At 38.9% G+C, this 20504-nt stretch overlaps 1 protein-coding gene across 1 annotated transcript in view; it reads left to right on the plus strand.

The window, feature by feature from the left end:
- The window catches only part of RIT2 (Ras like without CAAX 2), a 172572-nt gene extending 167226 nt beyond the window's left edge, over positions 1–5346 (plus strand). The window contains exon 5 of the mRNA XM_008928628.3: positions 4547–5346. Within this exon, the coding sequence (XP_008926876.1) occupies positions 4547–4774 (228 nt within the window). The 3' untranslated portion in view covers positions 4775–5346. The remainder of the gene's footprint in view (positions 1–4546) is intronic.
- The last annotated feature ends 15158 nt before the right edge of the window (positions 5347–20504 follow it).

Consider the following 20504-nt stretch of genomic DNA (forward strand, 5'->3'; position numbering starts at 1 on the left):
TGTCTCTGGTAAAAACTAATGGCTTTCAGGAAAAAATAAATAAAAAAAAATCATAGATAAAGGATTTTGGATATGGAATTATCCAAAATTATACAATTTTAATGTTGACTGTCAGGGTAGGAGACTGTAAGAAAAAATTAGGAGAATTCTTGCAACCCTTAGCACTTCACAGCACTCCACCTGCAGCCTCCAGATGTCTCCACAGCAAGCTGGATGTCCCAGTCACAAGAGGAAAACTGCAAAAGCCATCTCAAGTAGAACACGCTGTTGCAGGGATGAGATGCACAGGAGGAAATGCATTTCTTTCCTACCTGAAGACCACCATTAAATCACCCAAGACAATATTGTTGACTCTGCTAACACAGCCCCCATCAATGAAATCTGCTTTGGGATCCTCTGCTGAGCACAAAAAGGGTGTGATCCTGATGGAGATTTTCCAGCTAATGGCAGTCCAAGGGCAGAAGCAGACTATTGATCTGTTTAGTTTCTTTGCACTTTCTTTCTCAGACACAGGTATTCAGGTATTTTTATGCTCTCCCCACGGGGGCCAATGATTGTCAGTGCCTCCCCACCCACCACCCAGCCCAGGTGTTTTTGTGCAGGAGCTGACCTTAGTGGGGAACTGGCTGTCTTAAAGATGGCAGTTCATCCATCATGGCTTTCACAGGCTGTCAGCATCGCATTTAATCTCACTTGCAATTTTCCAAGGAAGGTTTGCAAAAGCTACAAATGGAATCTTAATGCTATGTAACGTGGTTTGTAGCCCATTAAATACTTCCTCTGACGAGGAGGCTATGCTGTGTTCTAGCTGCTCTCAGCTATTCAGAGATGGAAAACTCCCAAATTCAGCCTGTAGTTCCATATGCTGTTGTAACAGGTATATCTTTGTTAGACATAATTCAGAGTTATATGTTGTCACATGTATATCTTCCCTCCCAACTCACCTGTGCACAAATGGGCACTCAGAATCATGTACTTTGCAAGGCAGACCTGAGAAGACTCTTTTCCAGGGTGGAACATCATGTTCATGATGTTTCATTTTATGGACTTGTCCTAGGGGGATCCTGCTCTTTGGTTGTCCTGCAAGCTTCATGACCTTCTTCTGTAAATCATGATCCAAACCCCGCCCAGACTATCACAGTTTTTAAAAGTTTGAATCAAAACTGGGAATCCTCTGCCAGCTCTTAAGTTTTCATTTTTCATTATATTCACTACACCAGTCTTCTACCTTCATTGCCTCCCAAAGGTTTACCAGCACAGAAACAAGCTAAATTAGAATCAATATAACCAGAATTATACTCTTGGAAACAATGCCAGATTCAATCAAGGGGGTTTACTCTAAAGAAGAGATATAAAGCTCTGCTTCCCAGATATATATTCAATAGAATGACCTCGGTCCCTGACCTGTCTGTCCGTGTCAAGCTTACAGATCATATCTGCCACTGATACAGACCCTCAGAACTGCAATTTGTCAACAAGTCCCTGGGCTGTGCAGATCTGGGATGGATTTCTATGATATAGTTTCTCTTCTAGCAATAAGATGGGGACAAGGTAAATCCCTGGAATTATGCGGGCGTCAGTCACCTTATCAAGGGCTTCATCCCCTGTTTCTCATTCCATAGGTGTCTGGCCTCTTGACCGAAATATGAACTGAAAGAAAAAATGTGTATTTTTGCTCTAGACATCTCTTTATATTTACAGGTTCTTCAGCAAACAGATTAATTAAGCTACTATAGCTGCATTCATTGGTGCTGGAAGCAGTAGTGGTAATTATTCGACCATTATATTTCAAAAAATTGTGTTTTCAGCCTTGAAGCTGAAAAACATCAGCTAATTGTCCTGAAATTGTTTGTGCCAGGTGTCCTCCTCATGCTGAATTAGCTCGTAAAATTTTGCCGAAGCAGTTAATCAGTTCCTGAGGGCAAGATCTAAGAAAAATACCTTGCTTTGAAATTAACTATCGTCATTAATAATTTTAATGTCGTCTCTGTAATTTGGCAGGAAAGCGGAGTCCAAAACCAAACTTTTGTTGCTTTTTGTAGAAACACAGCCAAATCTGCCCAAGTTGCAAACCTCCAGCCACACAGAGACTGGGAGGAAGTTTTTCTGCACGATTTAATTCTCCTGAGTATTCCCCATTTCTCACAGCCCTTAGCAGTCTTGTTTCATTACAGAGAATAGTGTGTCTTCCCTGCAGTTGTTCTTCCTTGCAGGGGGGAAAAAAATATAGTTTTGATCCTAGAAAAGACAAAAAAAAAAGGGGGGGGGGAAGAGAATGGAACAAAGGAGTAGCTAGATGGGTAAGGATTAGGAAATCACAGAACAAGAGGGCAATTTTTATACTTGAGTGTTATTATGCTTGTACCCTAATTATCTTTACAACCTTACCATGTTTTTAACATAAGGATGTTTCAGTTTATGTGAAATTTTATCTTCCTTTTAGGTAATGAATGTATGAAATCTTCATTGATACTGTAGCTCTGTGTAATCATTTGCTCAGAACTGCAGCATCTTTAACAAAATAAAATAAAAAAATAATTCCTCCTTCAGTTCAAACAAGGCGTAGCAAGGAAAAAAAATCATTATAAAGTCCAAAATAAACCAAAATAGTCTTCTATCCAGACAATCAATTCCTCAATGGTGCCCAATAGACATATTGAATCATGCATTTTGCTTACACAGCTGCCCAGAGAAAAACAAAGACCATATTGTTACCCATCGCCTTTTGCTAAAGGTTGGCAATTATAGCAGTTGGAAAGCAGTAACCATCTTTCATTGTGTCAGTAAATATTATTCAGGTTGGCATACAGCCTCTCCACTTACCCTCACAATATTCTTAATTAAATTAAGATTATACCTGCAGCACAGAGGAATGATCCTTACTAATGTCACGAAGTTTGTGACTTCATGTGAAGGTGACAGTGAGTAATTCTGTGGTCTATGTTATGCAGGTACATGCTTGGTGAAGATTTACCCCCAGGCTGGAATGAACTGATTTTCTGTTTCATGCCAAATCCTCTTTCTCACCATGTCCAGCTTTACAGATAGACAGAATAAATGCAATGAGGTGAGGTCATTATTTAGTCATAAAGGTCATTTTCCTTATGGTAGGTATGAGATAGTGTGTTTGCATCTTGAGTCATAGGGATTTACTTCCCTAATAAATATAAATGACACTTTGGGTGCAATGAAGGTAGAAATAAGAAAAACAAAACAAAACGAAAACAAAACAAAAAGAAACAAAATAAAACAAAAAAAACCTGCCCCACACACACACCAAAAAAAAAAAAAAAAAAAAAAAAAAAAAAAAGAAAAAAAAGCACTGAGATGAGTCTTGTGACAGACAGTAGCAATTGTGACTTTTCAGGGCCTATTATGTAGCCTTTCACAAAGCTGTCTTAAAGTACTGTTTTGACTTTTTATGAGGATGTTTGGAAAGTTACTTGAATAAATCATGATATTCAAATGCAAATAAAAACAAAGGCTGGGATTTCTGACCTAGAATTTAAATATACACCATACACGTCATTCATACAGTTCATTTATTCATATTTATGTTCAAACACTGAAAATTAAGGCTTGTCTGTTGACTGGGAAGCTGGCTTCGCATTCAAGAAGCTCATAGACTTTGCTCTGTGTTTTTCTGTGGACTTGCATGGTATTGGATCAACTCCCAAAGTGTAAAAAGCACCTTAAGTGATAGGCACTGGCAGTCCTTATGAAAAGCATTTGAGCTCTATTTGAACCACACACTAATCAAAATGCTGATTTAGCAGGCTGGTAGGGCAAATGCTGAGAGGTAGCCACCATGAAAATTTTAGGAATAAGATCTCTGTTTCAAAATTCAGGCAAGTTAAATGAGCTTCCTTTCCTCCGGCCTCACGGTGATTCCTCCCCTTACAATTCCTCAAAATACAAAGATGCATTTCCCACATGTTCTCTGAGATTGAGGACACTTAGGAAACATGAGCTGAAAAACAAATAGATTTTGGATCTTCATACAGTTCAGGTATGAGCTCAATGATAGGATTACAGGGCTATCAAGACCAAACACTCAAAGACACTCTCAAAAATTAATGTGACTGAAAAATAATAAGGTATGAAGGTTGGTGTGCTTAAAGAGTCAAGTTGCCTCCAGGACTAGATTAATCCTGAACAAGGATTTTCTAGGGCCTTAATTCTTTGTAAGTCTTTCTCGTCATCCATTCTAGCCTATAGAATAAAGGTACCAGCACTGCCAAACTACAGGATTACTGCACTAAAGAGAGGAAATGCATGGAAAAAATGATCCATCAGAATTGGGGACATAATATGCCTGAGCACATGAATACTACCAGACTGCTCTATTCAAATAACTCATGAATTCAATCTGATCCTTTCGTCTTTGAATCTTCTCTGTTGGGTGCTGTTAGGTTATTTTCTTGTAAAATTAAAGGTCAGTGATTTGCTGGGTCAAAAAATTCAGATTATATATAGTGTAATGCTCTCATGCTGATTAGTGCTCTGTGCATTAGGGTATATTTATGGACTTTTCTTTTCTTTGTAGGTCTCAACTGAAGAAGGAATGAGTTTAGCCAGGGAATACTCCTGCTCTTTTTTTGAGACTTCAGCTGCCCTCCGCTTCTACATCGATGATGTCTTTCATGGACTAGTGAGGGAAATTCGAAGGAAAGAGTCCTCACTGTCCATGGTAGAGAAGAAGATGAAGAGGAGGGATAGCCTGTGGAAGAAACTGAAAGGATCCCTGAAGAAAAAAAAGGAAAATACAACCTGATGGCAGTCCTCCAGGAGCCACCCCTCAGGAGCTGACCAGAGTAACCTGTAATTGCTCAAAGAGGCAGCACTGGGACAGCATCTTCCAGAGCAGGTTCTGGAGTTCCTTCCCTTCAGCCCTCATGCAGGAGTAGCTCCTTGAAGGACCAGTTCATGGTTGCCCTGTGGCTCTTCTGTACTATAAATAAAGTCATTTATCATACCCTCTCATCCCTTTTCTGCAAGTCCAAATGGATAAAATACTGTAGTTTTTAATGTGTGTTCCCTGACTGGTCTTCAAATGCTACAAGTTACACCAGCATCCAAGGCAAAACGAGCTTCTACCAGCTCTAGGACAATAGATGCACTTATTGCCTCCTCTCTGCATGCATGGATAATTTCAATGTCGCAGGAATGAATAATGTAGATTTCAATGGGCATTTTGACTGTCTAAGGACTTTTGGATTTGACCCCCAGCTTTACATTCACATGTGGGTTTAGGGTTAGACTGTGCTCAGCCTCCAACCACGTGCCTGTGTGCAAATGTGTGTGTGAATGAGGCCCAAAGGGAATGATGGGGACTCACAATTTTGACCCTGTCCTCATTGTGTCCTTTCCAGTTAGTAGGAAAGGTTTTGCAAGCAGAGTGTGAGCCGTGCACCAGCTGTCCAGAGGCTGCAGGGATACTGCTCTGTCTCCTGTGATCTTCTCTCACCAGGGCTTGGTAGCAGAGAAGCCACGTCCTACAGACATGCAGTGCATTCAAATCATAGAATAGTCTATGTTGAAAGGGAACTTTTAAAGGTCACTTACTCCAAACTCCTGCACTGAGCAGGGATATCTTCCACTGGATCAGGTTGCTCAAAGCCCTGTTCAACCCAACCTCGAATGTTTCCAGGGGTGGGACACTCACCACTTCGCTGAGTAACCTGTGCCAGTGTGCCACCATCAGCCACACTTCCCTGTTCCAGCAAGGAGCACACAAATGCACTGTTTGTCTGATGCCTCCCAGAGCCCTCCCTAGAGCAGTGCAGCTCTGTCCCAGCATGTAACAGCACCTGTCCATGTAGTATCCAGCCCTCAACTTAAAAGAATTGCGTCAGATCATTCACCATTGTTCACAGTCCTTGACCATCCAGCCGAATCACTTGATCAATTAGTTGTACAGGTCTTTTGAATATTCCTTTCTAAAGGTGGCATGAAGTACAGTACATTCTCACAAACTTTTTTTTTTTTGTTCCCTCAGACTTCTTTTAATATTGTTGTTATTTATAAATCTTACAAATAAAATAGGCGTAAGTTTTGTCAAAAATAAAGATTGAGATTTCCATGAAACCATACTAGTAGTCAATGTCATTTGTGTCTGTCCTGGAGTGATAATTGATATAATTAAAGTATATATTAGTAAATATTCATTTTTTCACTCTTCTCTGACTATTTTGCAGGCCTTCAATCAGTTATATTTTGTGTGGGTTGGGGGGTAGTAGATTTGTTTTCCTCTGTTAAAACTGAAAAAGCTATGTTTTCATGAAGAATTTTAGTTAATTTCTGATTATTAAATTCTGATGTTTTGTTCTTTACCTTCCCTTCCTTTCAAGGGAATCCAGTGATATTTTTTTGACCTGTCAAAAATTCTTCATTGCTGTAAGAAGTTAGATAATATGTGGCTATATATCCACTTCAGAAAGATTGTTTCGGAGGAATATAAACACGTGCACACATTTTAAGTGGATTTTCTGTTTCCTACCTCCAAAAGCTGAAGTCTGCATTTATACTATTGTAATTACTATTATTATTTTTTCTGTATTTCCACTGAGATTTCAGGTCAAGCATCCTAGAGATGAAAAGATGCACTTGTCCAAAGAGTTTATGAGCTGAGTATTGGTGGAGGGACAACAGGAGGCTGCACTGAACAGATGGCAGCTATGAGACAGTAAATAGCAAGGGGAAACATCTGTGACTGTTACAATACTGCACATGCATAGAGGGGAATGAAGCAGTTATTCCCTGTGTAAGAGAGCATAGAAATTACTATCCTGAGAAAACGTGAAGGATGCTCTTTGGGTTTTTTTGAGGCAGATGCCTAAGCTTTGAGTCAATTGAAAATCATTTAGTGTTGGTTATGTCATTTCACCCACCCTAGTGAGTGACATGCTATATCAGCACAGGCTTGGCTCGTAGTTTTAGGGGTGCCTTGCTCTTAGTCAGTTTGCAATACAAAAGAAAGGTTGCAGAAGAAGGCATAAATACAGTCTAAGATTAAGCTTTAAATGGATTAATGTAATCAAATATGCTCAGTCACTGACATTAAGGTCATCTGGCATGGAACAGCATCTCTCCATACTGTTAAACTCTCTTAGCCTTCACAGCAGGGTTACCACACACAAGCTGCTGTTGGAAGTGATCCCTGGATTCTGCTGGGTTCTGCGCCATGCTCAGCAACCCGTTACAAAAGTACTGGTCTTCTGTGGTCTGAAACCAAGCTAGTCATCATTTTAACAGTTTGACAGTATAGATGTGCTCAAGTGTCTCCTGGGATATGTTCCAATTAGTAGAACAGATGCAGCTTGTGTAGTCATATTTTAAGGTGTACCAAATCCACGAAATCTCCAGGTTCTTAAAGTCTTTACAACCAGCCCCAACATGCCACATTTCGGAAGGTATTTGGCCCTGGCTCAGTCTCTGCAAGAAGAGTGAGATGTCATACCCTCTGAGAATCTTCTACTACGTCTCCCATGAACAATGTCAGTCATTTGAGTACGTCTCAGGCAGAAAAGTCTGTATTTATCTCAATCCACTTTGATCATTTAAAACCTGAAGATGACATCTAGTCATTTAGAGTCACCCTTTGGTTAATATGGAGGGAGAGATTCCTCTGGTTGGCTATTTGTACTGTCTGGCTTGGATGGTGAATCACCCCCACAAACAGGCTGACTTGTTCCAGTGACTATATTTCACTTCACAAAAACCGGCCTAACATTTTGATGGCTAAATTCAGACAGGATAAACCTCATCTTTAAAGATTTGTCCATCCAGTAGCTACAGCAGAGAACAGTTCTGCAAATTCTTGGCATTGAGCCTTGTCTCTGAAACACTTGACCATCTTTTATTTTTAAATTGGGAAAGTCATTCTGATTTACCATGGCCCAATTCATCAATAATCTATAATGCTTAACCTCAGTTAATTGAGCAGAGCTGATGGAGGTTATAGTCACTGAGGGTAGCATAAGTCATTACTACACAAGAGCCTGGGTGCAGTCCCTTTACCTAATTAATAATTATGATTCCACCACAGAAGATTGTATTTAGCTGTCAAACCTAGCTGACAGAATTAAAAAAACAGCAGCTCTGCGTCTAAAGACTTTTCTGTCTCTGGCTAGTCTCTCATCTAATCACATCTGGAAGATCCGAAGAAGGAAACAGATTGCTCTATTTTGCAGTGTTGTCTATAGTCCCATGAAGGTGGTTTCTATAACTTATTCCACTGTCAGACTGTGTTGCAGTTGGACCATAACTCAGGTTCTTCCAGGAATATAATTAAAGCCAGCTAATAAATAAAATAAAATAATAACAGTTTGCAAATGTGTCCGCAGTGTCTCTCGCAAATACATAATATATGGTAGTTAATTACCCTTCTTCGCTGCTGTGGCAGATCACATGTTGTCTCTAGTCGAGAAGCAATCCGGGGAAGGCTGTAAGTCAAGGTGGGATATTGCAGTACTTAACTTTTCATTTTTCATGGGTTTTGCAACACAGGCTTTAGGGCTTAAGTGCCGAATCCTTCTGCGTCGCCTCAGATTAGCACTTCATGAACTACGTTAAAGATCTGATGTCTTTACAAGTGATTGAAAATAATTTCTTTACACACAAAAAAAAGGTATATTTTGAGGCTGAGATGTAAGAATGAAAAGAAGCTAGAATAAAAAGAATGAATTATCCTTATTTTGTCCACTATATACATGTATATAAAATAGATACACAATATATGTCTCAGCAGTGTCTCATATTGTTGATTTACAGTCCACAACTGTGTCAAATTCTTTGCCTGAGTTGACCATTGCTCTCGGTTGCTCAGATTGTGATATTTGTGACAAAACGAAATAGCTGCAGGTGGGTCTTCCTGTAGAAACAGTAAACAAAGGCACCTGCTGCAGCTACCTCAGAAGGTGATACTGAGAAAATTATACCAACTGTCAAAAATTAAACCCAAAACATTCAATGCATTTCATATAAATCACAAAAATTTTATAGCTAACTCCTATAGCAAGCTATATGCACTAGTGTTGGCCTGAATCCATCAAAAGGTGGATGTCTAACGAGGACAATTACTCCAATATGCTTCAATTAAGTGTACTTACAGTAGTTACCATATTTAGACATCCCCCTTCAGGGACTCTTATTTATGCAAGTGTGCATCATGCACACACATTGTTTATGACTGAAAAAAATCCCTGAACATTACTAGAATGACAAAATTATAGAATGAGACTTTAATATGAAGCTAAAATCACTGTTCTCTTAACATTAAATGGTAGTTGAACAGAATATCGTCTTAGACCAGTTCTGATCAGTCTCCCCTTTAGCACTATTTCCAGTTTGATCTGTCTATTCAAATATGTGGAGCTCCTTAGGATGTCTGCCTGGCAAAATGATTTGTAATGGGGATGGCATTGTCTCACAGATGCTGTGAAAGTCACCCCAAGAGGCATTGCCCTGCACCTCTAGCCTGATTTATCACTCCCTGATGCTCTTGGTTCTAAGCCTCCTCATTTTGAGCTCTCCAATTTTGTTACATCGTGCTGAATTATGGGGTTGTTTTGTGATGAGGACAAATGTCCACTCAAGAGCACCAAACTCATTTCATGATCTGAACTCTGTCCCCAAGAGGTAATAAAGACAAGAATATCCAAAGCCATTACATCACCTACTGTATATCTTCTGTCAATAGATAATTAATGTGACAATGAGATTTTCCCATTCTCACATTGTCATGCATCATTTTTTTACAGTATTTTTAGACCCACAACTGCTTCAAAAGCTCCATGACCAAGCTCGAAAGTCATTAATTTTCAGGGTGCAGTTAGAACAGAATTTCAGTAAAATAACAATTTTAGGGAGGCAAAGCAAAACAAGTCTTATAATAATATTGTAATGCCTTTAATTGTGTAAAAAAAACCCATATCATTTTACCCTTCTAGTTTAAGTATAATCAATAGAAGAAAACTGCAGCCTATTTCACATCTGTGAAATTCAGCAGAGAAAAGCTTTATATATTTATTCTCTTCATACACTCTGCAAACAAGATAGTTGGAAATTCCTGGTCCTAGAAAGAGTAAATCAAGATAGAACTAATAGATTAAAGAACTCTATCATAGCTGATGGTTGTGACTTCATTTGGCCCATAGATTATATCAGAAATTAGGTAAAAAATCTTTACTGTGAGGGTGGTGAGGCACAGGTTGCCCAGAGAAACCATGATTACCCCATCCCTGGAAGAGTTCAAGGCCAGGTTGGAACAACCTGTTCTAGTGGAAGGCATCCCTGCCCATGGCAGGGGGTTTGGAACAAGATGGTCTTTAAGGTTCCTTCCAATCCAAACCATTCTTTGACTTTATTTATTTATTCTATTGCATCAATCTCAGCTACATAAAAGACTGTTTCAGGTGCTTTTGACAAACTAAAGACATTGCATCTTCTGCCTTTTTCATAAATTTCTCATTAATTTAAGGTTCACACTGAGAAGAATGAGTAATGTTTTTAATTATAAGTTTTTACAAAGTCACTCAGCTTTCTGAATAAGAAACTGGTAGTTCCTGCAAACTGAGTTTGCCTCCACTGCTAGACACTGCTGACTAATCACAGATGCCTCTTTATGTAGGACATTTGACTGAATAAGATGAACACTTAAGATATTCAGTCAGTGTAAGTGGGCAGTTCGTCTGAAAGCAATGGAAAATCTTATGGTTGATTCACATCCGTCTCCAAAAGAGAATTGCACATTGTGGTATGATGATGAATACCCTTCAATCACACAGGGGAAGATGATGTTTCTGTCACTAAAAACTTACAAAACCCACACCTTACGCAAAAGACAATTTAAGGCAGACAGAATAAACAGATTATTAGTAATGAGAAGGATAGACAGAAGCTGTAGAGAAGAATATGGTATGAGTAAACGTATGAAAATCATAGAACTGTAGAATGGTTTGGATCGGAAGGGACCTTTAAACGTCAACTAATCAGGCCCCCTCTGCTATAAACAGAGACAACTTCAACTAGATCAGGTTTCTCAGAGGCCCATGCAACCTGATCTTGAATGTTTCTGGGGATGTGGTATCTACCACCTCTCTGGACAGTCTCTTCTAGTGTGTCAGTTGAACTTGGAATGCCTTACACTATTCCCCACTCTGGTTGAGACTTAATGCCCTCTAGAAAAGGAATGAGAACAGATATAATGAGAAAAAGACACAGGACAAACTTCAGAGGTTTTCTTCAAGTGCACACACCACAGAAGTTTGGTGGAGGATATTGAGATGAGTGATACTAAGAACAAGAGAAAATGATGATGGTTTGATTGGCCTAGAAAATGAAGGGAAAAGGTCAGAGAAATTACTACTGCTGTGAATAGGGAACACAGTTTAGGAACATATTTTAATTCAAATTAAATACAAAGAACACAGCACAGAATGGGAAATTGAGCAAGAAGAAACAATACCAAAACTCTGTAAAGCGAACGGGAAGTTTGGATTGCCTTCCCTGCAGTATGCAACAGGTTTCTAATGAGAATGTTATTGAAGTTGACTGTGGAATAAGTTGCTCCCTCATTGAAACTTCTTTAGATACTCAAGAGAACAAAACCCTTTGTAGTCTCTGCTGGCTCCCTGTACCGTGTATGCTTCAGAAACTGAAAGCAACTGCTTTCAGCTGAACGGCTGGGAAAAAAGTAGTATGCTCAGCTCTGTAATTTTTTTAAGGATAGTAGCAAACCCCTCATTTATATGCCTCATAACTAATATAAAAGATGGTATGATAGCTCCCTGCTGAAGGTTTTAAATGATACTTCAAATATGTGGTTTCATCTGGAAGAGCAGCTACCTGTTTGCAACCAGTGCATACAGATCATTCGCTGCTGGCTTTTTCCCTCCCACTGTGCTCAGACCAGATGTTAGTGAAAAATGTAGGAACCTGTTTTTTCTCTCCTGTTTAGTTAATAGGGTGTTCACTGAGTACTCCTAAGTCTTTATCTAGCAAAACTGGATGGGATCCAAGTTATCAGAGAATACAGCAGGGATGGTTTTAAGGAGGCAGATGTTCAAAGGAGTACTTTGAAGAGTTTTTTGACCTGTGAGAAGTTGATTACTATGATGTGGATGAAAGATGAGAAGAAAAATAGATGAAACCACAAAGCCTAAGAGAATATGTTATACGTGCCAAAAAAACTTCAGGAAAACTTAGCTTAAGGAAGCTGAAAAATACTGCTGTGATAAAAGTTCTGAGCCAGGATAGACCTTCAGGGACTGCTGAGGGATTTGAGAACAGTCATCATCATCTCAGTTCTTTCACCTGACAGAGTTTTCAATCCACTTACCACTGAGTGATAAAAATTCTTACAGGGAATTGCAGTGACTCAAATAGTTGGGAGAGGAAAAGACATACTGTGACACAAGAGGACCTTCACTCCTAATGCATATGGAGGTCTGACAAGCTTGAATATTGCCCATTATGTGTCATAGTTTGCAAACTAAGAACAAGTTTGAAGACCACTGTTAAAAGCCTTGAAGGTAAATGAGTGTCAATAATTTCACTGATACATAAGTGTCTGTGCTGATTGTCAGCCTGGTGCTGAAGCAGACTCTCCTCCTTGACCAACCCCTTCCAACACCACACAGAACCTACAGCCCCACATACTCCTTTGTTGTCAAATGTTTCACCAGCACCAGCATTGCACTGATGCTGAGTGCTAAACCTCAGACTCTGCCTCACAAACCTGCTGTTGGGTCCACAGTCACCGGTGGGTCTCTCTTAGGTGGTGGATGCTACCAAAGGGCCTAGAAGAGGAATTCCTTGTTTCACCCACTACAGCCATCAGGGCTGCAGCAGGTCTTTTCCCCTGGGGTGGGTAGGACCAGGAGCAGGAGCACCAGCACTGCTGGGAAGGCATCTGAAGGCAGATTCCCTTTCCCAACCATCCCTTAGCTGCACTGATCAAATAGGGAATGACAACTCTTCACACCACAGTTCTTTTTCTGGCAAAAAGTGCTAGAGTCAAATAAAGTGGTTTTTTACTATTTTGGAACTGCATGTATTCTTTTCATCTTGTAAAGCAGGGCAGGCACAACAGGACTGCTTTCTCACTGGAAAACATATACTCTACATATCCCAAATATTCTCAGAGCCACACACTGTATATTGATACAAACACACACTGTGCTCAAACCCCAGAATCTGTGCCCATCTATCTTACAGCCTGTATCTGAAGCAAAACTAGGGTGAAATTATTTTTTTTTTCTCCACATTTTTGTACCATCAGAGGAAATAAGAGAGATCATACACTTCATAATTTTACTGATAACACCCACAACATCCATGGGCCTCATTAGGTATCTTTCAGTCACAGTTCTCCTAAACATAAAAACCCTAATAGCCTTGTTTTCCCTTCAAAGAAATCCAGGAAAACTAACTTTAATATATAACTTTAATGTGACCATATTTGCCTAAAAAAATGCTAAACATGTGCATCAAATTTGGGTTGCAATAATTCATGGTGAGGATGAGTGGGCTATTGGCACTTGGTGGAGTGCTTGTATGTGACTTATCTTAGGTATTTCTAATCTCTATAATAAAAGTGGGCCAGTGAGAGAGCAGAGTCTGCTGGGATGACTTACATTAATCAGCAGTAATAGAAAAAAGTAAATAGAAGTTCAATATTTGGATAAATTCCAACTGTTGAGACACATTAGATGGTAGGCAAGGCTTCTGAGGGAACTGGTAAAGGCCTTTACATTTAGGTCACCTATATTTAGACAAGATAAAGCACTATGTCTTGTCCTACTAAGAGCTGTCCCAGATTAATAGATCATTTCTCTCTCCAGCTTTCACATTTCTGCAGGGGACTGCTGTGCTGCTCTTTACAAAACAATGTCTGGATTTGAAATAAATTTGAACATGATTTAACTAAAAATAAATTACATTTATATTTGGAAAATAATAAGTTTAAAGGAATAGCGATCTACTTCACTTTGACCAATTCATAGTACATTTTCTGGAATATATTTTTGCTTAGGTGTGTGAGTTTAAGCACTTGCAGTGACTACTATCTATCATGAGTTTCCCTGTTACAGGATGAAAGTCTCTCAGTAGATTCTTGTTTTGGTATACTTCCTACTGCTTTACCTTAATTAAAGATTTACAATCCAAAAGTAGGTATTTTTTATACTGTAGCTAACCAAACACCTGTTTACTGCTGATGATAAAGCAGAATCCTCAGAAAAGGGAATAAAACATGTTCAGATATGTTCTATATTCTCTTTCAGACACCATTCACTAGAAACTACCTGAGTTAGAAGTTATTTCTGTGAAATCAGTGATCCCCAATTGAGCCTCTTTCATGAATTTATTCTGGAAACCTTTTTGAATCTCTAAACTTTTGCATCCATAACATTCAGTTTAAGTCACATGAGACCTTCCCGGGAAACCTGGAGAAACACAAATGATTTTCCTTTTCTTATCCAATTGTAGAATAGCTGTAAGTGTCAAATAAGTTCATATAATTTTCTGTATACAATCTGCAGAAAACAACATTTGGACTGCTAGAAGTTGATTTCAATAGTTAAATGTGGGCTTTTCTAGCCTCTTGAGGTGTCCAAAGTCATTTCCCTTTCCATAGCAGCAGCGGAAAGCTCTGTAGAACACCTGAGACAACTCAATAGAGTTCTTAAGCAGGTAGCTATTGGTGAGAGCAGAGAAAACAAAAACAACCCCACCACAAGTAGGTGTTTCATTGTGAACTACTTGCATAGGATGACTTCTGATCCACGCCAATGTCCAAACAGTGCCAAGGCACTGCTTCTGGGAAGTTGGGTGTGCCCTGAAGGAATATGGAGCCAGGTGACATCCTCACTACTCTGAGATGTGTTAGATCAGAGAATCCTAGAATGGTTTGGGTTGGAAGAGACCTTAAAGATGATGCATCTGATTGCAAATCCCCCTGCCATGGGCAGGGACATCTTCCACTGGATCAGGTTGCTCCAAGCCCCATCCAGTGTGGTCTTGAACATTCCAGGGATGTGGCAGCCTCAGTTTCTCTGGGCAACCTGTGCCAGGGCCTCACCACCCTCACAGGGAAGGCCCCACTCTGTAGCTTTGGGCCATATACTCTTCTCCAGAACAGAATTACAAGATTGCCCTCTAAAGAAACCACTATAGAAAATCCTGTTGTTTTTCCCATTGCAAGGGGAACAAGATATCTCACATTTTTCAAAGCAGTTCCCTGAATGAACTTTGAGTGCTGTGTGTGACACAGCAAAGTACCCAGGAACAGTACAGCCACAAAATCATTACTGACATATTTTCAAGTGACTACACTATGCCAGAGATGTTTATGTGTCTTTTGTTGCCTTGTAAATACAAAATAAGTTTGAGAGAATTGTGGCAGCTGCTCTAAGATGTGATAGAAGTTCAGCTTCTATGGGCCATCAGGAAGAAATATGAGTAGCCTTTGAGCTTGCAGTGAAAACAAGTGCTACAGAGTCTAGAAGAAGCAATACATTGAGCAAGCTCATTTTTTTAAAAAAGTACCATCTCCAAAAGAGAAAAATGCTTAAAATATTTATTCATTTACTTGAATGGATGTTCCATGCTGGCTCTGGGTCACTCTGCATGCTTTTCTCCAGCTGTGTTTATTTTACCTTAGTTCTATTTGCCTCATCTGAGCATTGAAATGAAAAATGTAGCATTTCCTGGGTGGGTTGTATAATTTAATGTTTCTGAAGGAATGTTTCTGAAATCCTCTCCAAACTATTTTTTGGGCCTTTTTCAAATTCAGTTATAAAATTATCAGGAAATGATAGCAATAATTACTTTCTATAGAATCACAGAACCTTAGAATTCTTTGGGTTGGAAGGGGCCTTAAAGGGCATCTAGTTTCAACCCCCCCTGCCATGGGCAGGGACACCTTCCACTAGACCAGGCTACTAGTGGAAGGTGACTTTTTCTTAGAAGTTAAGCCAGTAGTCTAATAAGGTCACCTCCCAAGATATTTTGGTAAGAATGCTCTCTGCTATTATCACCCCACATCCCTCAAAATCCCTAAAAAATGTCAAGAACATAAATGCACAACAGTATCATAACACAGCAAGAAAGACTTGTGTTTTTTTACTAAATAAGAAAGAAGCTGGAATATTCAGGTTTAATAAATTCTTAATGACTTCAGAATCACTTCTATTAGACAACTCTGGGAAAAAAAAGTGAAGATACAAAAATTATTTTTATAAGCAGGAAATTGTTTTCTTGAAGGTTTCCCATGGCTACACCATGTTCAGTGAGGTTTTTCCTTTGTTTAAGTACAGCCTTAGAGTGCATTATTTTTGCATCTGACATACATGAATTTAAGAACATGATTTTTACAGATCAGGCATAAAAATTTCAAACATCTGGTTATTTATATATGGAATCAACATATTAACCAGAAATCTGGAACTTCTTGACTGAAAATTTATTATTATTATTATTATTATTATTATTATTATTATTATTATTATTATAAGAAATACTTTGCATGTTTTCCTTGTTTGCAATTCAAGTTTTATCTAGTAAGCACTGAAGAAATGTTTTGTTGTTCTATTGAAGGTAGGTTGTTGTTTTTTTTTTTAATGGGCTGTTTTATAGCTGCCAGGAAACAGCTCTATCTTACTAGAAGAGCTTTGTCCAGACAGTCTTTCTTCATGATTGTGACATTCCCTATGTTCCTACATGACCAGGTAGGATTTTAAAGCAATAGTACTGCCTTTTGCTTTGTGCAAAACTAATACCCAGTGACCCTCTGTGTGAGCTGGTCCACATCAGCTAAGCCTGTGGAGCAGAAACGTCACTCAGAAAAACAAGAGCAGCAAAATGAAGAATTTTCTGCCAGTTTAGCCCTCAAAATCCAGCAGCACAAGGCGGAGGGCAGGGCTGCAGCAGTTTTAACTTGATTGTCTCCAGCTGTCTTAGAAATGCAGCCTTTAACCCTAAGTAATCCTGTGCATGAAAAGTGTACTTAAACATTAAAGAAAATTAAGAAATTATATAGGAGTTTTTGGGTCTTTTTGTTTGTTTGTTTTTACTTTGGTTTGGTTTTGTTTCAATAGATTTTTTTGGTTGTTTTTTTTTTTTTTTTAAAGGAATAACGATCTCTGCTAATTAGGGTCGTTAAAAGTCCAGCTTCAAATATGATTAAATGACAGTTTGAGATTCAAGGGAACAGTGAAAGCTATTATTAAGCTCTTTTTTCCATCTCTGATGTTACTTAGATTTTTATGTCATTGTCCAGAAGGACATCATCACTTCGGTTACATACCACACTATTTTTTCACACCAACATTCAGCTATAAAATCTGAAGTATAATTGAGTTTAAAGTGTATCTTCCAGTGCTATAGGTGCATTTTCAGCTTGATACATTAAAGATAAAAAGAAACAGTAAAGCTCCAGGTAAAAAGAAACTCTAAAGCTTTTGTTCAAAATATGTATGGCAGTATTCAAATTACTCAAGCTGTAACAAAGTCTTTCATATTTGGAGAAACCCTCCACAGGATTAGTTGAGTCAGCTGCATTGAGATGGATAATATAACATTTATAGGGACTCCCACTATTTCCAGAAAGACAGGTTTACTCCTGAACCAAATCAGACAACCCCAGCCCCACATCCCACGATATCTCTTTGGGAGAACAAGATAATTCATAAGTACTAAGAGAAAGATGATATCTGTAGAAACTTTGGTTGTTCATGCTGAAAACGTCTTTAGAAGCCTCCTACAACAACAGGTAGGTATAAACTGGATACTAGGAAGAAATTCTTCCTTGTGAGGGTGGTGAGGCCCTGACAGTGTTCGAGGCCAGGCTGGATGGGGGTTGGAGAAACCTGGTCCAGTAGAAGGTTTCCTTGCCCACGGTAGGGGTGTTGGAACTGGATGATCTTTAAGGTCCCTTCCAACCCAAACCATTCTATGATTCTATGAAATGTTTTCATGTTAGTACAAGCAAAACAAAATCTGCATAAATTCTTTTTTTTTCCTGCTTGTTTTCCACCACATCTCATACCTAGTAAAAAATGAATAAATAGATAAATAAATACACAATAAATACAGCAACAACAGCAAACCAACCCAACAAACAAAAAACACTATGGTTGTGTTGACACCCAAGTTCTACAATTTCTGCCAGTTGATGGAGGTAAGTAATGCAAAAAAAAAGCACAGGTGCAGACTCACATCCATGAACACCTCACAGCACTTCTCTCCTCAGCACGCAGCACTGAAGGCTGAAGAACAAACTATATTTCATGTGAGGTTTCACTCCAAGTCTGCTAAATCAGGTGTTCAATGTGGGTTTCTAAATTCTTTGATCAAATTACAAACAGTGGGATTTAAAGGCCAGCCCTGACAAATAATTGAGGCAGTCAGCAGAAAGCAGTGTTCAAGAAGAGTGCACGAGATCTTGCTTATTTCATGAGTTAGTGGATTGCTTAAAACTCTGAGCTAAACACCTGTCAGTCTTGTGTATTCTTCTGTATTTAAGCAGCTAAAAGCCTTTATTCTTTCTCAAAGTGTACTGAGAAGAGCAGACTAGGACAACAAGCGAAGATCATTCTTCATTCAGGTCTATGAGGCAGAGAGTTCATCCACCTACGGGCCCGAGTTTAAGCCTCTGAGATGAGTCCAGATCAACCTTATATTCACATTCTGGGCATACACCACACTAAGACAACTATGAAAGTTATTGAAATGTAACGTGCAACAGAGGAGCTGGGCAAGGGTTTTGGTACCTGGGTTTGGATTTCCAAATTTCAAGGTAAATGCAGAATATTCTTATCCCCCTGTTCGCACCCCTTGACTTTGAGCATGGTAATTCTACTGCACAGTTTCTGTCAAAGTTTCAAAATATATTACCTGGCTGAGAATGCTCCTAAAGAGAAAACCATAAACAGTTAGATTAGAAAATGAAGATTAGAAGTGTTTTGTAAGGATCCTGCTGTCTGCCACAAAAATGTGCTCCATTTTTATCATGTCTCTGCTGCAATTAAGGGACTGACCAGTACTAGCAGTTACATAAAACCACTATCTCACTGGAGCAGTAGAAATAATGTTGCCAAGGTGATTCTGTTTTCTGTGATATTCTAAACATATGGTGAGACAAAAACACTGTAATACAAAGGCTTAAATCTTGCTGGGCACAAAGACTACATTTCAACTCTCAGCTGAGAATCTGGGACTTTCATTACTATGGTAATTCCAGGTAAAAGGGCCAAAAATAGTTGATTTTTCTACAGACTTAAAAATGAAAATTCTTGAGCAGTCTGGAATATCTTAGTGCAGCAGCAGGTTTTTATGAAGATAGTGTTAGTTAACATATTTGCATTACTGTATGTTTCAGTTAAAAAAAGGATAAAAATTCCAAGTTACGTTGGATTCAGATCAAATCATCCAGGCAAGCTTCCAGAGAGTGGGCTGTTTCCCAAATGACAGTAATTTCATTAGTATACTTCCTGCAGCTCATGCAACATGCTAAACCAAGCACTTGGTAGTAGATGATGTTGTCTAAATATTTTCTGCTCCTATACTAAGGGTTTGACAAGTGGTTTAACTCTGTTTTCACTAAACTAAATAGGTGATTTACTATTAATATCAGTAGGAAAGGAATCAAGGCAGGTGTTTTATGCAACTGCAGTTTATGAAGCTTCATTTGGCTGTGAATACTTTGAGGTTGTTTTCTGTTAATCACCTGTTTTTGAAGTGGAGAAAATTGGCCAAAAGTGGGCACTCGACGGGGTGACACAGCTTTTTTTTATTTCTGGGGCACAGGAAATAAGGACTATATTAAGGAAACTTGACATGGGAATATATTAAGTGAAGAGGATTCACCAGGATATTGGCATGTTTTCACATCCTGTTTCAACATGTGGAGCTTTGTGCCTGAAAAGGTCAGAAAGCTGTGCAAAGAGCTCTGTATAGAAAATCCATCATTTTTTGATCTATTTCAGGTTAAAATCTTTACTAGAAATTCTGACTTTTTTCTAAATGTACCAGTTCTGTCCTCAAGTCTTCCTTGTTACTTTTCCTCTTCTGAGTAAAACAGGAGTGAACCCTGAGCAAGAACCACTGTTATCAATGACATTATTGCCATTATTTCCTTATATTCTTCATGATGTTACAATTATTGCTTTATATTCTTTTTGGTGGTGGTGGTAAAAAACATTATTTACAAACCCTGCCTCCTTCTCCACCAGATAACTAAGGAACTGTTTCAGTATGGGGCTGTTGCATGATGGATTTCAGTTGTGCACCCATATGTGCCTGTCTGTGTACCTCTGTTGAGTGCTTTAATGTGAGAACATGTAAGAGGGTTTTGGGAACAAAAGAGATGAGTTTCAGCATTGCTTTTTTTCATGGTAGACAGCCCTTCACAAGTGATCTATGTGTTTTATAGTCCTTAGCTGTTAAATACCCCCAGCTAAATCTGCCCTTATGTATTGTCAAATCTGGGAGCAGAAAGGCAA

Source organism: Manacus vitellinus, unplaced genomic scaffold (assembly GCF_001715985.3).
Source record: "Manacus vitellinus isolate BGI_N305 unplaced genomic scaffold, ASM171598v3 scaffold_42_pilon, whole genome shotgun sequence".
In the NCBI taxonomy this organism is placed as follows: domain Eukaryota; kingdom Metazoa; phylum Chordata; class Aves; order Passeriformes; family Pipridae; genus Manacus; species Manacus vitellinus.